This window comes from Enhydra lutris, unplaced genomic scaffold (assembly GCF_002288905.1).
Source record: "Enhydra lutris kenyoni isolate GAN:26980312 unplaced genomic scaffold, ASM228890v2 scaffoldscaffold29, whole genome shotgun sequence".
Classification (NCBI taxonomy): Eukaryota; Metazoa; Chordata; class Mammalia; order Carnivora; family Mustelidae; genus Enhydra; species Enhydra lutris.
In genome coordinates this window covers 19511774-19536189 of record NW_019154113.1, presented here as the reverse complement: position 1 = coordinate 19536189, position 24416 = coordinate 19511774, and the positions used below count along the sequence as shown (strand labels likewise).

The following is a 24416-nucleotide window of genomic DNA, read 5'->3' as shown; positions in this document are numbered from 1 at the left end:
TGACATCATTTCGTTGAACTGCTCACGGAGGAAGATGGCATGAGACGGATGTCTGGTCTTGTGTCTCTCTCCAGGCCGCCTCGGATCCAGTGCCACCTGCTGCCTCCCTCGTGGCCTTTCTCCTCTCTTCTTCCCCTGTGTCCTTGTTGCCCATCTCGCAAATGGGGCTACTATGTTCAGAATCCTAGTTGTACCTCTGTGGATTTGCATATGGAAGGTAAACTTAAAAATTGAAAGAAGCCACAGGAAAAGGAGAGGACAGGAGGTAGGGAGCAAAAAAATCTGATTCTCACAAAAGACATAAGAAATTACAAAATGTGTGTAAGAGGTAGATCCAGAGAGGCCCAAAGGACAGTTTGGAAGAGACCTCCCACCGTGAATGACACAGTGTCCCCAACCACGAAGGTTAGCCTTGTAGCCACAGTGAGAATGGGGTGACAGCTTCACTGTGGGAGAAACCAGGTCCTCACCCCACAAGTTGAGGGCGGCCCTTAGAAGACGCTGTGTGGTATAGATCCTGATTGGCAGTGTTTGGTCTGAACTGCAGCCTTCCAAGACTCAAACATATTAACAATTGTCTGTATCAACACTTAAAAATACAACTTGGAAAAACCTGAAGCAGTTTTATGCTGTAAGATTGGTGACTTAAAAAGTGGTTTGTGATTTTGCAGATTGGATCCTTGATTTTTTAAGTTAGGGAGTTAAGATTCTTAACACCAAGAATCTGGCACAGCCTTAGAATCTCACACTTACAAGACGACCACAGGCTCTAAACTTGGCCTCGGTGATTTCTCCTCGTTAGCCACTTTTCACATGATTTTTTACACAGCTCTTTCCACAGCCAGCAGGACAGTTGGTGTGTAAATTAGGAACTACCTTCTGCTGCTAGTCTAAGTTCCTAACAGTCACCATCCTTTGTGTGCAGCCTTCCTTAGGGCATGGCCTCAGAGTTGCCTCGTGGTCGCAAAATGGCCTCTCCAGTCCAGCCATCATATTCTCATTCCAAGAATGAAGAAGGAGGACAAGTAAAGAAGTCTCTGCTGAGTCAGCTCCCATTTACAAGGAGCTTTCTGTAAAGCTCCGCCTAGCAACTTCCACGTGCTTACCACTGGCCAATGCTTAGTCACCTGGCCACCCACAGAGACTCAGAAAGGAAGATCCGGCTAAAGGCTTTTGGGTGGGCATCTATAATTAATGAGCATGGCGCTGCTGCCTCATTCGTTCCCTCATTCTTCTCTCAGCTCATCCCAGTGGAGGGGCCTGCAGGCTACCAAGCCCCGTGCTAGCTGCTGGGTGCTAGTTTAGGATTCAGTGGGTTCCTTGCCTCTTTTCAGAACGAATCATTGTGTCGCAATGTTTGTGGATGTTTTTATAATAGGTATTTTTGGTAGCTCTGTTTGTGCCAAGTCAGACCACCAGAGCCCAGAGGACCCAAGAACCTTGGTGTGGGCCTTGTCGCAACGACACTCTCATCGTACCGATTGCTCTTTTCAGCTCGTATTTGTACATCCTCATTAATATGGCGACTAGGCCTCTGAGGTTGGCAGGAACGGAAACCCAGCCCTTTGTAGGCGGAGGCTCCACGGCATGGAGCTGAAGGTTCTCTGGCAGATGGGAAGTAAGACCCAAGTCTTCTAAGCCAGTTTAGGTTTTCCTGCCTCCCCGTGGAAGATGTTCATTGTGGTGAAGGGCAGGAAGTGCAGGCTCGTCACCTCTGCATCCAGAGGGGTTCTTTTTAACACAGGCAAATCAAACTCATTTTGTATTTTCTTTTTAATAAAAGATTACTTAGAACAAAATCAGGACTCCTTGGCCTGTCCCACAAGATCCTAAGCAAAGTGCTCTTTCCCGCCTCTCTGACCCACATTTTCTGCCGTTAACCTTACTAACTCATTCCATCTACACTGACTCCTTTTCTGTTCCCTGAGCCTCTTTGTACCCCAGGGCCTTTGCACTGGCCATGCCCTCTGCCCTAAAACACTTCCTCCCTCTCCAGTTCTTCACTGGCTCCTTGGTGTCCTTTGGATTCAGTTCAAATGTCACCTCTTCAAAAGTCTTCAATGATGATCTTATCTAAGTCCCCTTACTTATACCACGCCCCCTCCAGTCTACCCAGTAGAATTGCTGGCATGGCTTTCTGTTCTTTTTATTCAGCACTACCTTACTCTGAACTGTACTATTTATTTTGTCTCTTTTAGATTATAAGCCCCTGGAGGGCAGGCACCTCATTGGTCTCGTTCAGTACTTTAACCCCAGTGTTTAGAACGATGCCTGGCTCGTTAACGTTTGGTAACTATGTATTCTTATATTATTATAAGCGAAGTTTCTTTACAGTGTGAAACTTCAATGTCCTTATCTGCGGAATGTGGATGGTAATGACTGACTCTCAGAGTTGCTGTAGGAATTAAGTGAGACCATAAGTGTTAGCCCCAAATAGTGATATTTCAAGATAGAACCTACCTCCAGTATCCAGACTGGAGTCTGCCCTGACCACCCGTGAGTCCCTCTGCTTCGTCGTCCATAAAATGGGGGCATTTGTACCTGCCTCCCGGGAGGGGGTGATGAAGAAACGAGACAGTACAGGGGCTACTTAGTGCAGTGCCTCACACGCAGTGAACTCAGGAAAACTCACCAACTGGGGGACTTTGGGGAAATTGTGAATCTTCCATAAATACAAGTTTCCTGAGAAGAATGCCCTCCTCGCAGTATTGTACTGAGGGTCGAATGAGAACAGCTATGAAATCACGCCACCACGCAGTAGGGCAGGTGCTGGGAGAACATCCAGTGTCACCACTGGATTCACAAGTGTCCAGTGGAATTTTCTGTGATGGTGGAAGTGTTTTGTATCTCCACTGGCCAGTATGGTAGCTGCGAACCCCATGTGTCTGCTGAGCACTTGAAATGGGGCTGGTGTGACCAAAGAATTTAACTTTTCATTGTTTCATTTTTATTCATTTCAATTTAAGTAGGTGGGGGCTCCCAGGTGGCTCAGTGAGTTGGGCATCTGCCTCAGGCTCAGGTCATGATCCTGGGATGGGATCCTGGTCCTGGGATGGAATCCCACCTCGGGCTCCCCGCTCAGCTAGGAGTCTGCTTCTCCTTCTGCCCCTCCCCCTGCTCATGCACATGCACACACACACACACACACACACACACACACTCTCTCTCTCTCTCTCTCTCTCAAAAATAATTTTAAAAAATAAAAATAATTTAAAAATAAACTTAGACAGGCACATGTGGCTAGTGGCTGCCATGCTGGATAGGGCAGACCGAGTCGCCTGAGCCTACAGAGCTGTCCAGCAGGTACACAGTTTCATTTTGTATCCGATCCATTCCACAGATGCGCCCTCAAAGCATCAGTGCACCAAGTCTGGAAGCCCCCTGAGGTCTTCTATAATTTTTCTCCTTCCTCTCGCATTCTGTCCCCCAGACTATCCCCCTGCATTTATCCTCAGGGATAGGAAAATACCTGCATGCACTAGAGATAAAATCAGCTTTGAAGTGGACAGTTCTTATTCGGAAGCTCAGCATCCAGATCCCATCAGAGCCCTGCTGGCCCCTCCACCCCCGCCCTGGGGAGTGTCCATGCGTGGATCCCACCGTGTGCCTGGGCCAGCCAGCGGCTAAGAACTCACGTCAGCATCTCCCCAGATGGAAAGTGGAGCAGGGGTGTCTGCAGAAGGAAGTGGGACCCTCAAGTCTTTCTAAAAAACGAGGTTGTAACTTTCTGTCCCAAAGACTGCAAGTCACGGACGCATCCATCACGATACAGGTGTGTCCCTCATTTCTGGATGAATGAGGGAGCTGAAGACAACTACAAAAAAGCAAACCAGAATTTTGAATGTTGATTCATAGCACATCAGAGTGACTAATAACAATTCGGAAATAGTCTGATTAAAATGAGTGCGTAAAAAGCAATAATCATGTCTTGATGAGTTCAGAATGTTGTAAACATCTGCTTTATGTTTCTGAAGAATGGAACAAGTATTAGGATTCCAGGGTAAAGGATGTAAGTTTAAAGAGTTTTCCATAATGATTTGCATGAGTACTTTTCGTCCTGTAATTAGAATTTTGGGGTTTGATTTCATTTTAGAAGTTTTAATTTGTCTTTAGATAATGGTGCTATAATTTTTGCCACATCGTGGAATTCTGATATGGGTGGAAAAACTCAAGGGCCTTAATATTGGAAGTTTTCCGAGGCACTGTAATTAGTTTTTTTTAGCTCATAAATAATTCCTCTGAGATTTATTTCCATAGATGTTTAATGAGCTTTATTAAGCCTTATTCAAATAGGTTCATATAGAGCCACGAGTACTTCTTATAAAACAGCATTCATACATTGAATTTTATCCATAATGCTGCTTAAAATTCTGTCCCCAAACCAAAAGCTGCAAAACTGAATAATCGGGTTCGGCTGATGGGTCTCACCTGGAGGCGGTTTTGCTCCACATCTGGGGAGGTTTTCGGTTTTCACAACTGGAAGAGGGAGAGGCGTTTCTGTGGTGTCTGGTGGGTAGAGACCAGGGGTGCTCCTGGGCACCCCACAATGCCCGGGATAGACACCGCAAAGGATTATGTGACTCAGGATGTCGATCCGTCTGGAGTTGAAGAACCCGGAGTCCGGTGTCAGAGAGACACAGAAAAAGTGAGTTTCAGTCTTGGGCCATGAAATGTGCTCGGGATCGTTTCCCTGTAGTAGGTTTCCTCGTGCCGGGCCTGAAGTGCACTCACCCGGAGCTTCCGGGGGCTTTGCCCGAGCAAGAGCCTTTTAAGCAAAATCTTCAGGAAAGGAAGGAGGTGTGTGCTCCTGGACACCTTTCTGTGCCTGAAGCCGGTCCTGTGTTCTGAATGAATGAGTGTGAATTTACTCTGTGTGGTTCTGGCGTCTTGCTTACAAACAGCGACTGGCATCTTGAGGGACACGATCCAAAATAAGAATTTTTTTCTCCTTTTAGAAATTTCCTTTAGGGGCGCCTGGGTGGCTCAGTGGCCTTCAGCTCAGGTCATGATCTCAGGGTCCTGGGATCGAGCCCCGCATCGGGCTCTCTGCTCCACGGGGAGTCTGCTTCCCCCTCTCTCTCTGCCTGCCTCTCTGCCTACTTGTGATCTCTGTCTGCCAAATAAATAAAATCTTTAAAATTTTTTTTTTCCTTTAAAGCAGTCACATTTATCAGAATGTAGGTTGTGAAATAGTCCAGAGGCTCAGTACGGAGTATCCCGGGAGCTGCTGAGAGTGCAGATGGCTGGTTCCAGGGTCAGCCGGTGCTCAGAGTCACCGGGCTGTTTGAGAAATCTGGACAGCACACTTGTGCTACAGACAACAGGACATTCTTGTTGGGACCGTGTGTCATAGAACTTAACCGGTACTCATTTTTATCTTTCCAGATGAGGGATAGCATGTCATGTGTCTAGGAATACAGATGTGTGGGTTCCTGTGTTCAGCCACCTGTACCGGTCTCTAGGAGCAGAATCTCTCTAACCGAAAGGTGAAATGATACCTGACACAGCATTTCTCCATCCTTTCTTCATTAGGAGACTAGATTTTTTTAAAGATTTTATTTATTTATCTGACAGGCAGAGATCACAAGTAGGCAGAGAGGCAGGCAGAGAGAGAGGGGAAAGCAGGCTCCCCTCTGAGCAGAGAGCCCGATGCGGGCCTTGATCCCAGGACCCTGAGATCATGCATGACCTGAGTTCAAGGCACTGAGCCACTCAGGCGCCCCAGGAGACTAGGGTTTTTTTTTTTCCTAATTGTGTCTCCCCAGTGAAATTTTAGTATGATACTATATGCTACGTTTCTGTTCACATATGTGTATCTGTGTTTCATACATAAAAAGAATATTTTTTCACCTCCCCCCCAAGAACTAATTTTCACCCCATTCAGATGGTATCACCCCTGATAAGAGTGAACGCAGTATTCCAGTAAGGTCTTGGTGATCACAGGGGGTTCTTTGTAGGATGTTGTATGGCTTTACAAAGAGCAAATGGGTTTTCGGATACATGTTTTCTCTTTTCTGTGTCGTGATCCTTCTGGAAGGGATCAGGGAACACCGTTACTATCGGCAGCTATGAGCAGCCCTGCTCCTTCCCCTGAAAATCTCGTCTAGTCGCTCTGTTGAGGCTGGTGGTAATCTGAAAGGAGTCAGGGATAGCCATCACATCAGGGAGATTTTAGCCTGTACTTAAGCAAAGTCGCTGACTTTGAGGGGGGACTTTATTTTTTAAAACACTTTTAGATTCACAGCAAAATTGTAAGTAGAGATTTCCGATATACCCCTGCCTCCACACGTGGACAGCTACGGGCTTATCCACATCCCCCACCAGAGGGCACACCTGTGACAACTGATGAACCTACACGAACACGACATCATCTCCCAAAGCCCATGGTTTACTTTAGGATTCTTTCTCGGTGTTGGACCTCCTATAGGTTGGGACTAATGTATAATGGCGCATACCCATCATTATAGTATTGTACGGGGTATTTTCACTGTCCTAAAAATCCTCTGGGTTCTACCTAACCCCTGGCAAGCACTGATCTTTTTAACTGCCTCCATAGTCTGCCTTTTCCAGAAGGTCATGTAGCTGCAGTCATGCCATGTGCAGCATTTCAGACTGGCTTCTTCCACTTAGTAACATGTGCTTAAGGTTCCCCCATGTCTCTTCATGGCTTGGTGGCTCATGCCTTTTTAGCGCTGGGTGATACTCCAGTGTCTGGAGGGACCACAGTGTACTTACCCATCCCCCTGCTGAAGGCCATCTTGGTCGCTTCCAGGTTTTGGCGATCATGAATAAAGCCGCTGCTTCTAACATCCACGTGCGGGTTTCCGTGTGGACATATGTTTTCAGCTCCTTTGGGTAAATACCGAGGAGCGTGATTGCTGGGTTGTATGATAAGAGTATGTTTAGTTTTGTTGGGAACCACCAAACTGTCTTCCAGAGTGGCTGCACCATTTTGCATTCCCACTAATAGTGAATGAGAGTTTCTGTTGCTCTCCTGACAAGCATTTGGTGTTGTCAGGGTTCTGGACTTCAGCCATTCTCATAGGCATGTCGAGGACTGGTTTTTTCAGTAGTATTTCTACTGAGATATACTTTTATTGACTATAAAACTCATCCCTATAAAGTCTATAGCTGAGTGGTTTCCCTATATCCACAGAGTTGTGCAACCATCACTACTATGTAATTTCAGAACATCTTCACCTTAAAAAGCAACTCTGGTCAAAATTTAAAACATCTGTGCTGCAAAGGGCACCACGAAGAAAGTGAAAAGATCATCTAAGGGCAGGAGACAACATTCGCAAATCATCATCTGTTAAGGGACTAGTACTAAGAATATATAAAGAACTCTTACAACTCAGTGCTAAAAGACAAACAACCCAATTAAAAAATGACCAAAGCATCTGAACAGACATGTCCCCAGGGAAGACCTACAAATGAATGGCCAATGAGCTCATGAAAAGTTACTGATCGCTGTTAGCCATTGAGGAAATGCGCACCAGAACCACAGTAAGATACCACGTCATACCCACTAGGCTGGCTGTTTCTAGACAGACAGACAACAAGTGTTGGGAAGGACGTGGAGAAATTGGAACCTTCCCACATCGCTGGTATGGAAGTAGAATGGTGCAGCCACTTTGAAAAACCTTTGACAGATTCTCCAGTTAAACAGAATTACTATACAATCCAGCAGTTCCACTCCTAGGAAGACTTAGAAATGAACACCTATGTCCACCATAAACTTGTACACAGTGCTCCTTCTGCAGATGTGGAAAATGTTCTAAAATCAGATCGTGATGTTTGCACAACTCTGTGAATATCCTTAAAATCATTGAGTTGGATACTTTTAAGTGGGTGAATTGTATGATATCTGAGTTGTGTCTAAATTTAAAACTATTTTTTAAAAGATGAAAACAAACAAAAGGAATAATATTCTCCCCCCATTGCCACCCATTAACCATCCCTCCTCGTTCCTGCCCAGCCCTGGTCACTGCTAGTCTGCTTCTGGCCTCAGTAGACTGACCCCTTCTTGACCTTTCATGTCAATGGAATCCTACCGCCTGTGACTTTTTGTCCTTGGGTATTTCACCGAGCGTGTTTTCAGGGTTCACGTATGCTGTGGCATATGTCAGCACTTCGTTCCTTTTGACGGCTAAGTAGTACTCCACTGCATGGCAGTGCCCCATTTTGTTTAGCGGCTCATCAACTGACGGACGTTGAGGTTGTTTCCACTGTTTGGCGGTTATAAACAAGGAAGCCAGAAACATTTGGTACTAGCTTCTACAAGGGTCTATATTTTCATATCTCTTGGGCACCTACCTAGGGGTGGGATTTCTGGGTCATACAGTAAGCCCATGTTTAACTTCTGGAGGAATTGCCAGACTGTTTTCCAAAGTGGCTGCACCATTTTACATTCCCACTGGCTACTGGTTTTTAAGTGAAGACAGTTAAATACTCCTTAAAGTGAGTTTCCCAAGTCCTGGGACAGAACGTCCCCTTACCTGTCCCCACAGGAGCCCACAGAGTCCTTTAACTGACAGAGGGAGGTCCCCCCCAGACACACACGGACACCCCAGTTTCAGGGCTCTCCTTATTCATGCCGGTTCCACCCAGCGGCCCTTCCTGGGAGCCTCACTGACACAGCTTCTAGGAGAGCTTTTTCTCATTAATAATACTTCACATTCTTCAGACCTCTATCCCCTTTGGAGGAATTCATCCTAAAAATATATGGGACGCTTTGTTCTCAACACCAGAACTTAACGAACACGTACTTGTGTGTATTGTGTTTCAGCCGTGTGAACTTGAACGTGCAGCTGGGCGTGTGCCTGGGGCCGCCAGCCTGGCCAGGCCTCGGTGGCCACGCAGCCCAAGGGCTGGAACCGGAGAGCTGTCCTCAGTGTGTCTGGCCACGGCACGTTGTCCATCTCTTTGGACTTTTCTCCTCACCACACGTCTGGGGGCAGCGGTGGGGGCGAATAACCATGCCCACATTTGGATAATTGTCCATTCAGACCATTCTCTCTCACTTGTTCTGGGACAGTCCCCATGTAACTTTCAGGGGCCACCACTTTGTTTGACTTAAGAGATTGGTGACTGTTCACCCTTTCTGTGCTCTTACTGACCAGTCAGGGGGCACCTGGGGGGCTCAGTCAGTTGAGCATCTGCCTCTGGCTCAGGTCATGATCTCAGGGTCCTGGGATTGAGCCCCAAGTCAGGCTCCCTGCTCAGCAGGGAGTCCGCTTCTCCCTCTGTTTCTCCTGCCCCGCCCCCACCAGCTTGTGCTCTCGCGCACGCTCGCACGCTCTCTCTCTCTCTCTCTCTCTCTAATGAATAAATAAAGGGGCACCTGGGTGGCTCAGTCATTTAAGCGTCTGCCTTCAGCTCAGGTCATGATCCCAGGGTCCTGGGATGGAGCCCAGGCTCCCTGCTCAACGGGAAGCCTGCTTCTTCCTCTCCCTCTGCCCCTCCCCCTGCTTGTGTTCCTGCTCTTAAATAAATAAATAAATAAAATATTTTTTGAAAAAAGTAACAAGCAAGATATTTCCTTCCAGAACTTTCCTTACAGAGCGTGGTGGTGGTCCCTAGCCCCCTCTCTCCCGCAGAGCAGCTGTGGGATGTGGGCACCCTCCATGGGCCCCGGGGGCCAGCTGTTCTTGGGTACCGAGTGCGGGGTCCCCGCCCGCGTCTGGCACAGAGTGGGAGCGTTAGCGAAGGGAGGCCCGCGTCCTGTGTCACAGGAGCAGCCTCGCGTCGGCGCAGCACTCACGGGCCGCGGGCCCCATTCTCTCTTGCAGGCGATCAGCTGCACCCTGAACTGTAGCTGCCAGGGTTTCACACCCGGGAAGATCCACCACCGCCGGTGTGAGCAGTGCAGACACGGATGGGTGGCCCACGGTAACTTTGTTTGTCCTCCTCCTCCCTCGGCCCCTCGTGTCCCCTCTGAACGACTTCGAGGGATTCGGGAATGGACTGGGTGTCTGAGAAGGTCCCCGCACTCGCTGGCTCACGGGCTGAGAGCTTGGTGTACGTCCCCTTTTTGAAGCCTAATGACCCTGCATGGTGGGTGGGGTCTTAGCCCCATTCTGCAGACGAGGAACAGGTGCTTCAGGCGGTCCTTTGCAGCGACAGAAATGTCCTGTGTTGTCTAATGCGGCTGCCGTCAGGGTGGCCAGTAGAATGGAGAACGCTCCGTTAAGTTTGAATTTCAGGGAAGCGATAAATGATTTTTTGGCCTATGTATGTCCCAGTGAATACTCTGGGTGTAAACGTATCCCGCTCTTCCCTGTCTCCGTGAAACTCCTGCTCGCATGTAACCGGGCGTCCCGTATTTTCATTGGCTGAACCCGCGATCCCATGCTGAGTCCCAGGTTGGCTGCTGAGTGCTTGAGATGTGACCGGCGGGACTCTGAAGGACTGAATTTCTGATTTTGTTTAACTTCAGAATTAAAATAATTTAATAAGGCAAAAATCATTCCATAAAATTAAAAATGTTACAAAACCGCATAGCCGTGAGCAACGGACTGTCGCATGGGACAGCGTCCATTCTGGTGGCTTAACTGGCCCTGCCTGACCGCTAGGACGCGGCAGACGAGGGGCCAGACCCGGATCTGTCCGATTCCCCAAGCCGGGCTCTTCACCAGCAGACCCCATCCTTCCTGATTTTTCAGCCTTTTGATCATGTGCCCGCCGCCCTTTCCTCGCACCTGCCCTCCACGCGTCTGTTTTTCACTTCTTAGGGGCAGGGAAGGAAGAAAAGGAAGAGTCTCGGGCCAGTCCGTTTTTTCGCAGATCTAAGTCTCTGTGGATGACGTAGAGCCTGGTAGCCGGGAGGACTGCGACCCAAGCGCACGGTCGTGTGTTCCCTGTCAGAACGCAGAGCCGAGCACTGCTGCTAGCCCGCCCCCGCGCAGCGTCTCTCCGAGAAGGAGAATCTTCATGAAGGGTGTTTCTCCGATTTGCTTTTTCAGCTCTGAGCAAGCTGAGGGTGCCCCCCATGTACCCCACGAGCCAGGTGGAGATTGTCCAGTCCAATGTGGTGTTCGATATCAGCAGCCTCATGCTCTACGGGACCCAGGCCATCCCTGTGCGCCTGAAAATCCTACTGGACCGGCTCTTCAGTGTGCTGAAGCAGGACGAGGTGCTCCAGATCCTGCACGCCTTGGACTGGACCCTCCAGGACTATATCCGGGGATACGTGCTGCAGGTAGGGGAGCACGGCCGTGGTTCCGCTGGGATGTCTCTTCCAGTCCTTTGGAGGAAAGGGCATCCTTTCCTTGTGTAATGGCTTAAGCCCCCACTTCACATTCAGGGAAGAATCCAGTGCTTTCTTCCAGATACCGGGGAAACTTCCAGACATGGGAGCACGACACACTCTGTGATTTGGGTCTCACTAAGCCAGCTCTCCCACAGCAAAGCCTTGGCCCCAGTCACTATCCACTGGCCACCTATGGACCCAGGGCGCTGTCTGTGCCAGGTCTTACTGAGGGTGTGGGAGTGAGAGAGGACCGAATGTTCCAGAAGCACGTTGCAGAAGCTGGCCTTCCTTCCCGGGTTCCATCACCCTGTGATACGTCTGTGTTCTGGCTCCTGATTGTTCTCACTCCCCTCGATTCCCCGCTGGCCTCTGCATGTGTTCTCTGCTCCCCTCCCCTGTGCCTCTCACCAATTCTCCGTCTGTTACTCTGCGGAGTACTCTTACGTCCTTCTAGGCCACATCATGGGGGTAGGCCCTTGTGTTTCATATCCACAGGCAAAGAACATATTTCCTGGGACAAATTATATCATTTCTCTGATGTAGGAAGCAGTGACAGCTTTTTTTTTTTTTTTCCCCTTGACACTACGAGAAAATGTCAAAATTTCAATGAAATGGGGGATGAATATACTACCAGGGCTAACGTATGCTTGAGTCTTACCCCAGGCAGGCTATGTCATCAACACAAGCACTCGGGCTTTTTTCAGCTGGAATTACTGGACCCTCCTCCAATAAAGTCTCCCAGGGCCAGGAAATCATTCCCATTTTCCACGTTGAAAAGCCAGAGGCTCAGAGTGCTTCTGAATCTTGGCTAACGTCACTCGGGTTGTGATGGCAGACCCAGGGTTGGAACCTGTTTCTTTCTAACTCTGAAGCCCGTGGTTGGCCTGTGGAGGGGTGTTTGCTCACCTCCGGTGCAGGACCCCCAGCAGGCTAGAAGCACCCTTTTATGTAAAGCAGCATTATGATCCTACATTATGACATAGATCAATATTTAATGATCCTAATAATCTTGCTTTCTAGTGTTAGGATTAAAAATATGGAATCAATTACCTTGAACCTCTAGCACATCAAAAATTTATGATGTTACATCCCTCGTCATCTTCAGAACTTTTCCATGCATTGTGCAAAATCTCAGTAGGCCATCAAATACATGTTCTGTGATAAAATATTTATTGTAGTTTTGGGAAAAGTTAGGCCTTGCTAGGGTTTTGAAAGATCTCCAGCACGCCAGCGTAATTACAGTTCTGCTTTGTGAACGTGGGCAGTAGATCAATACGGGTTCATTTGTTTTCTGAGGTTAGTTGCTGGGGGAAGATGATTAAACTTGCAGCAAATAAATACTTGAGCTCTGTCTAGGTCTGACTGCCCCCTCTCTCCTCCTGAGATGAAGAAGGGACTACCGTTTGAACGATACATATTTTCGTTTCATTGGGGAAAAGGATGACATCTAATGCAGGAGCAACCGATCGGTTTGAAATAAGATGGAAAATAATCACCCCATGTCCCTTCGGCCAGAGTCCTACCATCTTCTCTCTTTCAGAGCCCTGCTTACATCTGTGTGGTCAGTCTTCTACGTGGGGCTCTGGCCTGGGAGAGTAGCGTGAGCAGGGGGGCTGACTTGATGGGGTGCCCCCTTCTGATACGCACAGAGAAGAGGGTGTGGGATAGTAAATTAACTGCAGTCTGTGCCTCTGGTCTAGGACGCGTCGGGAAAGGTGCTGGATCGCTGGAACATCATGACCGGCGAGGAAGAGCTGGCCGCCCTGCAGCAGTTCCTTCGCTTTGGGGAGACCAAGGCCATCGTGGAGCTCATGGCCATCCAGGAGAAGGAGGAGCAGTCCATTGTCATGCCACCAGCCGCGGCAAACGTGGACATCAGGGCGTTCATCGAGAGCTGCAGCCACAGGAGCACCGGCCTCCCCGCCCCCGCGGACAGGGGGACCCCCAGCAGCCTGCACCCCTTTGAGAACCTCGTAAACAACATGACCTTCATGCTGCCCTTCCAGTTCTTCAACCCTGTGCCCCCCACGCTGATAGGGTCACTGCCCGAGCAGTACGTGCTGGAGCCGGGTCAGGACCAGAGTCAGGAGCCCAAGCAGGAGACGCACGGACCCTTCCCCGGCGGTGGCGGCGGTGGCTTCTTGACCTCTGCTCCTGCGTCATTTCAGGTCGATAAAGAGCCGTGTCTCAACTGCCCGGACACCGTTCCCAAAAAGGAAGATGGCGCCCATTTAAGCGACTTGGGTTCTTACCACCTTGTCCCGAAGCTTGAAAGGACCCAGTTGTCCCCCGAGGCCAAAGGGAAGCCCGAGAGGCACAGCCTGGGCTCGAAGAAGGGCCGCGTGTTCTGCACGGCGTGCGAGAAGACCTTCTACGACAAAGGCACGCTCAAGATCCACTACAACGCCGTCCACCTGAAGATCAAGCACAAGTGCACCATCGAGGGCTGCAACATGGTCTTCAGCTCCCTGCGGAGCCGGAACCGCCACAGCGCGAACCCCAACCCCCGACTGCACATGCCCATGAACAGGAACAACAGGGACCGGGACCTGAGAACCAGCCTGCACCTGGCCGCCTCGGACAGCTACGAGCACCCGGGCTTCCCCGCAACGTCTCCGGACTGCAGGCCCCCGCCTGGCTACGTGGCGTCCGGGGAGGACCCCAGGGGCCAGCCGGCCTTCCCGAGCCTGGGGCCGGATGGGGTGCTCTTCCCCAACCTGAAGACGGTCCAGCCGGTCCTGCCTTTCTACCGCAGCCCGGCCACCCCGGCCGAGCTGGCCAACACCCCCGGCATGCTGCCCTCCCTCCCGCTCCTGTCCTCTTCCATCCCGGAGCCGCTGGCGCCGCACGACGGCCCGCTGGACGCCCTTCCCAAGAAGAAATCCCGCAAGTCCAGCATGCCCATCAAAATAGAGAAGGAGGCCGTGGGGGCGGCTAACGACAAGCGGCTCGCTCTCAGCTCCGATGAAGATGTGCCCCTGCGGGTGGCCAGCGAGGAGGAGCCCGAGGCCGGCAGCCCCCGGGCGTCGGACAGAGCACCTGAGGAGCCGTGCGCGCTGTCTGGGGGCTTGGGGGGGCCTCTCCCGGGAGGAGAGAGGGTCTGCCCTGGGGATTCAGGGCTGGAGTCCGGCGGGGCTATCCGCAGGAGCCCCGAGTGGGCCACACGGCCGCCAGAGAGGGAGGTGGAACAGAAGCCAGCCCTGCCCGCCGTGCCAAGGGAGCCGCAGGACAGTGGCCATGAACCTCACCTCGCAGCCGGGACGGAGCCCTGCGCCCCCTTCCCTGACTACATCAGCCTGCAGCAGCGCCTGCTCGCTGGCGGGCTCCTCGGCGCCCTGTCTGGCCGAGGAGTGGCTTTTCCTTGTTTCGAAGACGCCAAGGAGCCAGAACCCGTGGGTCCGCGTGCGTCCGGGCGGCAGAAGGAAGAAGCTCGCTTCCAGTGTGACATCTGCAAGAAGGCCTTCAAAAATGCGTGCGGCGTGAAAATGCACCACAAGAACATGCATGCCAGAGGGACGCACGTGTGCACCGTGGAGGGCTGTAAGGCCACGTTCCCCTCGCGCAGGAGCAGAGACAGGTAAGACGCAGGTCCTTTCTTCCAAGGCGGTGGTTCGGAAACTTCCGCGAGCTCCCGAGCCACCGGGAGGGTTGTTAAAACATCCTTCCGAGCCCTGCCCATGGGCTTTCCGCTTCTGCAGGGGTGGGATGAGGCCTGAGGGTTTGCGTTTCTGAGTCACCGGGTGGTCCTTCTGCTGGTCCAGGGACCACAGTTTGAGAAACACTGACCCCTACACCCCGTGCCTGAGTCCTCGGATTCAGATCTAAAGTCATTTGACCTCCAACCCTGACCTGAAAGGACGTGAGGCTATGGGCAGTCTGTCTTTTCTTAAATCTCCCTTTGTGTGGATTTCCTTTATTATGTGTTCAGTGCAGAAATACTCACAGATTTATTACGGGGACATGAAAAAACAATATGGTTTATGCACCATTCTGCCTTTCTAGAGCTTGAGAAACTCTGAATTCGGAAACATACCTAGAGCAGATGGTTTGGGATGAGTAATCGTGAGCTAGTCTCCTGAGAGGGGAGGGTTAAATCATCACCACAGACGACAGAACTTGTCCACTTTTCATCTTATGATACGAAGCCCTTTCTCCTAAGTCCAGTTAACGAGCTCTGTTCGAACGGAAGGAGAACTGTGTGGTCAGAGAATTTGTCGTTATCAAGGTAGCAGAGACGAAAGGCACGTGTTAGCAGGTTACTGCAGGGCTTGTGATGTGGGTTAAAAGCTGAGATGTCTTTGTGTGGGGGGTGTCCCTGAGGCCCACACGGTGTCACGCTGTTTGCAGAGTGCCCAGGCAGGGTGGCTCTCTCATCAGTCTGGGACACGGCACTGGCCTCACTGTCTTTCTCGTGCTTTTCTTCATGAACTCGAGTCACATCGCCACAGCCTGGGAAGGGAGACAAACGCGTTACGCAGACGTGGTTGTTCATGAGCAAGCTTTACGTTGACAGAGACAGTCCCACCAATCGGATCATCCTTGATATCATGATCCTCTGCTGGCCTACAGCGTGCACTGCATTAGAAGGCATGCTGAATTTAACGTACACCTTCGTTTTATTTTTTTTCATGTATTTAATATTTCTTATATTCTGAGCTATTTATAGACACAGGCCTGCTCTCCCACCATAGGAAAGCGTCTTGAATTATAAATGTAGACTGCTAATTCTGGTGGTCTAGAACTTGGAATGTTTAGAATCAGATTAAAATGGCACCCTTTTATTTTATTTTGTATTTTTTAAGATTTTATTTATTTATTTTGACAATGCACACACAAGCAGGGGGAGGGGCAGAGGGAGAAGCAGCCTCCCCATCGAGCAGGGAGCCCGACGCGGGGCTCCATCCCAGGACTGAGTTCATGACCCAAGCTGAAGGCAGACGGTCAACCAACTGAGCCTCCCAGGCGCCCCCAAATGCTACCATTTTGAGAAGAGCTTTGTTGACAGGCCTGGGGTCAGGATGAGAACTGTGTTGTCTAGACAGCTGTCTTCCCCTCTTGAAGCCGCTGCCATCAGCAGTCACTGGGACCCCTCAGGAAGGGATTGGAGCTGTGCCTTGAATGCTTATTTAGCCAAAAAATATTTAAAAACCTTCTGTGAGGTGCTGTGGACACAGTCCCTGCTTGCAAAGGCCAGTGGGGGAGACAGCAATAAAAATGTGATTACGGCTAAATGCAGTAGCCGCTGTATTAAGAAGAGAGAGGAGCCGGGGCCCCTGACTAGACTCTTTTGAGAAGTTAGGGAGGGCTTCCTGGAGGAAGGGGCATGACTAAACCAGCAGCTCTTTGATGTTTTGGTCTCAGAAGCCCTTTTACACATTCTTGAAACCTCAGGGCCCTCAAGAACTTTTGTGTGTTTGAGTTTATAAGTGTCAATCAATGTTTACTGCATTAGAAACCAAAACTGAAAAAAATTAATATTTATTTCATCCCTTAAAATAATAAACCTATTATATGTTAACATGAAAAAAAAGGGGGGAAACATACATAACATGTAATGAAAAATAGCCCCGTTTTCCAACCCAAAAACTCAGTGAGAAGAGTGGCTTTGTTTGACATTTTTGCTCATCTCTGTAACGTCTGGCTTAGCAGAGAACAGCTGGCTTCTCACAGCGGCTTCTGTGTTCATCCTGTTCCAATACTGCATGTCACGTAGCCTCTGGAAACCACACACGGTATCATGAAGGAAAGACAGTGGAAAAGATCGTGTCTTAGGATCTCGATGATGAGAGGAGTTTTGACTTCAGGGCACCCCTGAAAGAGGCTCGGGGACCATGAGGGGTACCCAGACCGCACTTTGAGGACCACTGGTCTAACAAGGCAGAGATGGGGGGTGGGGATGGGAATTCATGGCATTAACAGTCCCCAAAGCAGCAGGAAACCTGGCACGCGGCCCAGAGGGTTTTGCAGTTGTGGTCGTCACTGGTTTTAGGAGACGTGGCACCTGGGGAAATGCACCTGACCCTCCAAGGGTGTAAGGAGAAGGTCGGGGGATCCCACAGGTTTGCTCCTGGTGTTCCTGGGGGACTCGAGCCCAGACCTTGGCTTTCTTGCCACAGGGACCTTCCCATGCAAGGTTCCGGTAAATGTGTCTGTCTGACTTTTTTTTTTTTTTTTTTGCCAACCACTTATGTGCCAGGACCTGCGTGTCAGTCCAGTGTCTGGTTTTCTGCCGACACATACCTGCCCCTTCCACCCGGAACGCTGACATAATCACAGGGCAGAGCTGCCGTTGATAAGAGTTGTTTGCAGAGTGGGTGATCTGGGAGCACGGTTCTGATTATGTCCAGAAAAAGAATGCGTAAGGGATAGAAGAGAGACGTTGAATAGCAGATCCAATATGTTTTAGGAACTAGGATGCAATTTCCACCCACCCCCAGCCCCACTGTATCTTCCGAGGTTTCAAAGAGCAAACTCAATTCTTAGTTATTTTGGTGGGGGTGTCCCCCCCCGCCCCAGGTGGTCCTGGCAGGTATCCTCATCTGTACGGGTGGGGGAGGGGAGGCAATTTCTCTGTTTGGAATCGTTTTTCTCTCACCTGTAAGCTTGTCCCCCGGCAGTAAGGGCAATTTGTGTCAGAGTCCGAGGTCAGTAGGGGATCTCTGAGCAAGGCCGACATTGATGGCCAAGTTACATCCAAATGATACTGTGTGAGCGAGAAGCGTGTGTCATCATGGGTACTCATTACCTGCCATTCGGGAGTAATCATCGGGTAGAAGATTGGTGGTGGGTTCAGTGCTGCATTTGCAAAACTCCTGTCTGGTTTATTCTGAAACGTTGCAAATACGAAGTGAACTTAAATTCTCTCTCTCTCTCTCTCTCTCTCTCTCACACACACACACACACAAACACACACACACACAATGTCTAGCCAATCAGATTCTCTCTCCTATAGCACTTCTGGGGGTCAAGGTAGTGTGAGTGTTACAGATCCTGATAGCACACAGACAGTTTAGAATTTTCTACTAACCACATTTTTAAAAAAGTATAAAAAGACACAGGTGAAGTAATTCCTAATAACGTATTTTGTTTCATTCAGTCTATCCCAAGCCATCATTTCTGTGTCTGACACAGCCACGTTTCGGGAGCTCCCGTGTCCCTTGGGAGTAGTTATCCTACTGGACAGGGGCACTCTAGAAGATATTTCTTGGTTTCATTGCAGTGAAGTCCTCTGCTTAACTCCATATTGGGACCAGTTCCAGTGTCCCAGGGGAACTGACCTGATTGGGAGCAGGCTCGCAGTTCTCTGTAGATGAGGTGCGGGAAGTTACGTGTCCGTCACATGGTAGAAAGTAAGAAGGACTACATATTCCCAGCTTCCGGGCAGCCAGCTTTCCTGGTCAGTGCTAACTTCCAACAGGCAGTGAACAGCCCGGGGCCAGTGTCCCCTGGACACGCATTTCATCCCATCCCCGCTGTGGTCACTCCTGCACCACAAAATTTTTCTGGTATCCACCTAGTGTCTCCACTCAGAATGATGACTGTTTTTACAACAACAGCCCAACCCACTGCTAACCATCTGTTCACTCTTATAGACACAGTTCAAACCTAAACCTCCACCAAAAAGTGTTGACCCAGGACGCACTGGGGAGCCCTGACGACCATCTCCGTGCAGCTTACCTTCTGAAAGACGTGGCGAAGGAGACCTTCCAGGACGTGGCTTTTGCGCAGCAAACCTCCCAGACATCTGTCATCTTCAAGGGAGCGAGTCGGATGGGCGGCCTGGTTTACCCGATCGCCCAGGTCCCCAGCGCCGGCCTGGAGAGTTACAACTCCGGGCCGCCGAGCGACGGCACCGTCTTGGATTTGAGCACTACCTCGAGCATGAAGTCGGAGAGCAGCAGCCATTCCTCTTGGGACTCAGACGGGGCCAGTGAGGAAGGCACCATGCTCATGGAGGACAGCGATGGGACCTGTGACGGGCCGAGCCTTGTCCCCGGGGATGACGAGTACCCTATCTGCGTCCTGATGGAGAAGGCCGACCAGAGCCTCGCCAGCCTGCCTTCTGGGCTGCCCATCACGTGTCACCTCTGCCAAAAGACATACAGTAATAAAGGGACCTTCAGGGCTCACTACAAGACCGTGCACCTCCGTCAGCTCCACAAATGCAAGGTTCCGGGCTGCAACACCATGTTCTCCTCTGTCCGCAGCCGCAACAGGCACAGCCAGAACCCCAACCTGCATAAAAGCCTGGCCTCGTCCCCGAGTCACCTCCAGTAACAGGATGGTGGCCGAGAGGGCGAGGGGAGCTGTTGGCCCTCATTCAGGAACAAGGTGGTCCAGAGAAAGGTCTCTCATTTCGTTGAATACCATTTGAGGCGAGCCGGGCAGAAGGCCTTAGAGCTGACTTTCTCGTCTTGGAGGAAGTCAGCTCTGGGGGGCAGCCCTTCCTGTTATTTTTCGTAGCCCCAGGGGCTTGTCCCTGACATAACAAACACTGGCAGAAACACGGCTTTTCCCGGGGAGAGTGGCAGGTCTGTGAACCGAGAGGGGGGCCCAGGATCTTGGGGGAGCTCGAAGTGAAGGGTCGGCTGAGTGTCCCGGGGAAGCAGGCAGCCACCAACAGGTCAAGGAGCCAGGCCCCAAGATGACATTTTTTTTTTCAATTCCTGCTTTTACTGAGTCTGAAATCCAGACTCAGGGGTGGTGAAGTGGCTTTTTGAGACTGTGCCTCCGTTGGGAGAGGAGAGTTGCTTTTGCTTTTGTTTTTGTGTTTTCCCCTTCAGGGGTCTCATGGACCTCCAGGGAGTCCCCAGAGGAAGCAGGTGGGTTTCCAGCACACAGGAACAAGGTGACGAGGATGTCCGTGCTCGCTGTGCAGCAAGCGTTCAGGAAGCTGGTCGGGGGGTTGGGGGGCAGTTTTCATGCACTTAAACGTAGTGGTCCTCAATTTAATTTAAAATAATTTTGGTAATATTTAATTTTTGTTTGTTACGTGAGTCATTGGGGTGAGTGCAGACGTGTCACAGCGTGACCTCTGGGTCTCTGCTCGAGGGCAGAGCGAGGCTGCCCGATTCCATTCAGTGAACCTTGGAGCCCAGCCATTTCGGTCCCCTGTGGAGGGCGTGCAGGACCGTCTGTAAATATTCAGCCAAAGCGTTGAGAGAATGTGGTTCTGATCTTGAGAATCGCTGGGTCTCTCAGCCCTCGTCCTTTTATAAATGTGTAAGGTTAGGAGGAACTCTCCAGTGTACACGGTAGAAGAGAAGTAGGGAGTGACTGCCATACTGTACGTCTTAATATTTAACTTATTCTGAAATCTATTCCACACGTTACACACATCTGCTGTTGTGAAAGGAAGGGTCTGTGGGTCCGGTGAAAAGACCGTCCCTCGAAATTCGGCATCTGCTGTACCCGGAAAGCCTGTGGCAGGGAGAGAGAAACTGACGTCGCGTTAAGGCTGAAGGCGACCCGTCTCTTATAAACTTGACAGTGGCTTTAAGTCATGAAAGACACCCTCTCGGAGAACGGGGGCCGTGAGAGAGATCCTTCCTCCGGCCCAAGGGTGAAGAAAGCCGACAGCCAATTATTGTGGATCGTTTCAACGTTTTCTACAAATAAATGTGACGACACTTGGTCTCTGCTTAAAGTAACATGTATCTTTCCACTGTTTCGTTACTCCATTCTTCCAGTTTCCCCCAAGCAGAACAATTTGTATACAAATGAGTTTTCTATGATTTAATAAAAATGTATGCCACACGGTTTTGTTCAAAAAGGCAAACGTTTGTTAAGACCGGTCCTGCCGGACGGACAGAGTGTTGCACGAAGGGGGGGCCGGGGATCAGTTGATTATTAAGAAAAATACAAAATAAAGTGTTTGAAAATACCGTGCTGGCAAAGATAACACTTGCAGGCGGTGCGGGAAGTCAGATGCCGTGAGTGATTCCTGCTGCTTGCCTTCTGAAACGTGCAGAGTTTTCTTAAGTCAGTTTTTATAATTAATCTTTTAATGTCCTCGCCTCTTTTGTCTGCCTTTCCAATACATAGATAAAAGCATGATCCCCTCGAAGGAAAAATAAGAGGAAAACAGAGAGAGAGAAAGAGACAAACCATAAGAGACTCTTAACTCTAGGGAACAAAGTGAGGGTGGCTGGAGGGAGGGAAGTGGGGGATGATGGGGTCCCCGGGCGACAGGTGTTGAGGAGGGCGCGCAATGGAGTGAGTGCTGGGTGTTCTGTGCGACTGATGAGTCCCTGAACTCTGCCTGTGAAAGTAATAATACACTCTGTGTTAATTAAATTGTTTTAAAAAACAGAAAAAGCGGGGGAGGTCCATGTCCCTGCTTCTCGGAAGAGGCGACCCGAGGGGGCGTTTTCATCCACCGCACCTGTGCACGCCCGCCTGCTCTAGGCCCGGTCACCTGCTGCCCGTGAGACCCCTGGAGCCTCCTCCCTGGTCTGTCCTGTCCTGCTCACCTCCGGGAGCAGCCAGAGTGGTCCTTCTGAGATGTAAACAGGTCCCGCCGTGCCCCAGCCCAGAACCCTGCAGGGGCGGCTGGGACAAAATCCAGAGACTCTCTCAAGGTCATCAAGGTCCTGTGCAGCCCTCCCACCCCCGAGACTTCTCCCTCCTCTTTCCCACTCGTCTCTCACAACCCCTGTGGGCTTCCTCTTCCCTCGGGCTCTGTCGAACCTCCCCTCTGCATGATCCCCCCACACAGCTCGTCCTAGCTACAGGAGCTGACTCCCTTCCGGCTCTGAGAATCGCCTGGGAACCCTTCAGGGTCTCTGCCACTGGCCACCACCCCCTGTCGATCTGTCTGTCTTCACATCTGTCTTCCTGAGGTCTCCTCCAGCCGGACTCTGCTATCAAACCCACCGAGGTCTCCTTGGGCATCTGAGGGCCCCTCAGATGGGCTCTGCTTTTCTGGTTTCCTCCACTTGTGCCCGTGGGTGGCTGCGTGAGCCTGAGTCCTCCAAGAAGCGGACGCCAGAAGGACTCGTCATGCGGGGGTTTTGTTAAGAGAGAAAATACTCCTGGAAACAGGAGGGGGGCTGGGGAAGGTGGGGGGAGCCGGCAGGCAGAGGGCACGTCTGAGCCCCGAGGGAAGGACAGAGGGAGGAAAGGCAGGGTGAAAAGGATCCAAGACTGCCTTGCAGAAAGGTCAGTGAGGGCCCTGTGGAGGCTCTGACCGAGGTCAGCCGTCCGAGCAGCCCCCCGTCTCCCGGAAGTGGGTTCCCTGGGAACGAGCCCCTGCTACCCTAGGTCTGGCTGGGAGCCGCCTGCGTGAAGTATGGCTCTGTGCAGACCTGGCCGTGGGTTTAGAGCACAGTACCTGGAGCCCTGGGCCAGATCCTGCCTTTCTGAGATCCCTGGGTCTTGTTCAAGGTGAAGTCAAACCTGCATTTTTCTCTGGACGCAAAAGTGGTGTTTCTGCTCTTTTTGAAGGCGGATGCCCTCGCTCACCCCGCCGGCTTCCTCCAGGATGGTGTCCCATCCCTTCTCCCCTCTCCCATCCCACCTGACTCATCCTTTCTACCACTTCCATCCCTCCAGTATGACTCTTGCAGTCTCTCTGGTCTTAACGAGGGAAAGAAAGAAAAACTAGCTCTCGGGACCCCACATCCCTTTTGGTGACTCTTCCTTCTCTCTGGGGAGCTGGGGCCCCTAGAACAGTAGGTTCACCTCTCCCCTAGTCGCTGCATTTCTTCCCTTACCCTAACGAGGCCCCCACCCTCACCGAGCTTCCAGGGACCCCCAGATAGGCCTTATCCAAAGGACACGTGTGGCCCGGGGGTGTGCCCTGGCCTGTCCTCACGCTCTGGCTCTCTGGGATGGCTCATTCACCCCCACGACTTCAACCATCTGTGGCTGATGCCTCCTAAGTCTACCCCTTAGAGCCGCCCTCCTGACCTGCAGGTGCCCACTGGATCTCACGGAATTATCCGCAGCAGCCCTGTCCAGCTCCATGGGGCTCAACCCCGTTTGTCATCCCCCCACCCATCAAACGCGTTCCCCTTCCGTTTCTCGGATTCAGGATGGAGGCAGCAGCACCGTCACCCGGCCAACCCCCATGGAAACCCCAGGGGCGGCACCAGGTATGGTCAAGGGCATGGCTCTTCAAGTGTGACCGTCCTTGGGTTGTCCACACACTGGCCACGTGGCTCTGGCCACGAAACAGCTTCTCTGGGTCTTTGTTTTCTCCTCCATATGACAGGGACAGGTGTAGCCTCTGCTTGGGTGGATCCCAGTGAGGCTCGAAGGACAGGGTGCGTGAGAAGTGCACTGCACAGTGTCTGGCAAGTACACACTCAGCAGACGCTGGCTGGAAGCATCTTCACCACCATCATCGTCACCATCATCTTCACCATCGTCATCATCACCACCGCCACCCTGGACTTTTCCTTGCTCTCGCTCCCAGCAGCAGCCCACAGTCACCGGACTCCAGCGAGTCTGCCTACCGGCCCTGCCCTCAGATCCTCCCCCTTTTCACGTCCATCCAGTCAGCGTCCATCCGACAAGGCAGGCCTCTGCTTCCTCCTCCTTCTGGAGAGCGGCGCAGCGGCCTCCTGCCTGCTCTCTGATCTCTCAGACCCTCCCTCCCCGCAACAGCCCCAGGGAGCCCCACCCCAGCACAGGGCAGACTGTACCCCGTCCTCCAGGCTGCCCCCGTGAGGGTGGGACCCGCAGCCCGGCTGACCCCTGCGGCAGCCCCACAGGCCCGGGCTTGTGGGTCCCCAAGGCACTGCATCTGTCGCTTTCTCTCCAGGAACCACCTCTCCAGTCTTTGACCCCTAACGCTCGGCCCTCCTCTGAGGTTCAGGTCAGGTGCCCCCTCTTCCAGGAAGCCTCTGGTGACTTCCCTCTCCTTCCTCCTGGGCACCCCTGTGTTCTCAGGGCTTTACTCACAGATGCACCCTACCCCACCCACCCCAGCCCTCATCTGGCAGATCTGCTGTCAGCATTCACCCCTCACCATGGGGCCTCCAGCTGCTGATCATCAGACTGACCCAGAACCCACCTACTAGGCGGTAGGCCCTGCTGCCCGTACTGGGGAGACTGCCGCGGACACGGAACCTGCCCCATAGGATTTAGAGCAAAGGGGGCAGGTATCAAACCAAAATATAAAGAAGTAAAAATAAATTATAGAAGCTTAATTTCCGGAAGA

At 51.4% G+C, this 24416-nt stretch overlaps 1 protein-coding gene across 1 annotated transcript; it reads left to right on the top strand.

The window, feature by feature from the left end:
* Positions 1-19528, top strand: LOC111152709 (basonuclin 1; the record flags this gene model as incomplete). The annotated part of the gene is given in 6 exon segments (XM_022511282.1): positions 1-104; positions 106-265; positions 9792-9891; positions 10965-11200; positions 12952-14828; positions 18844-19528. Coding segments are annotated over 6 exon segments (3162 nt in total), but the record flags the coding sequence as incomplete, so codon positions are not given.
* Positions 19529-24416: the final 4888 nt, after the last annotated feature.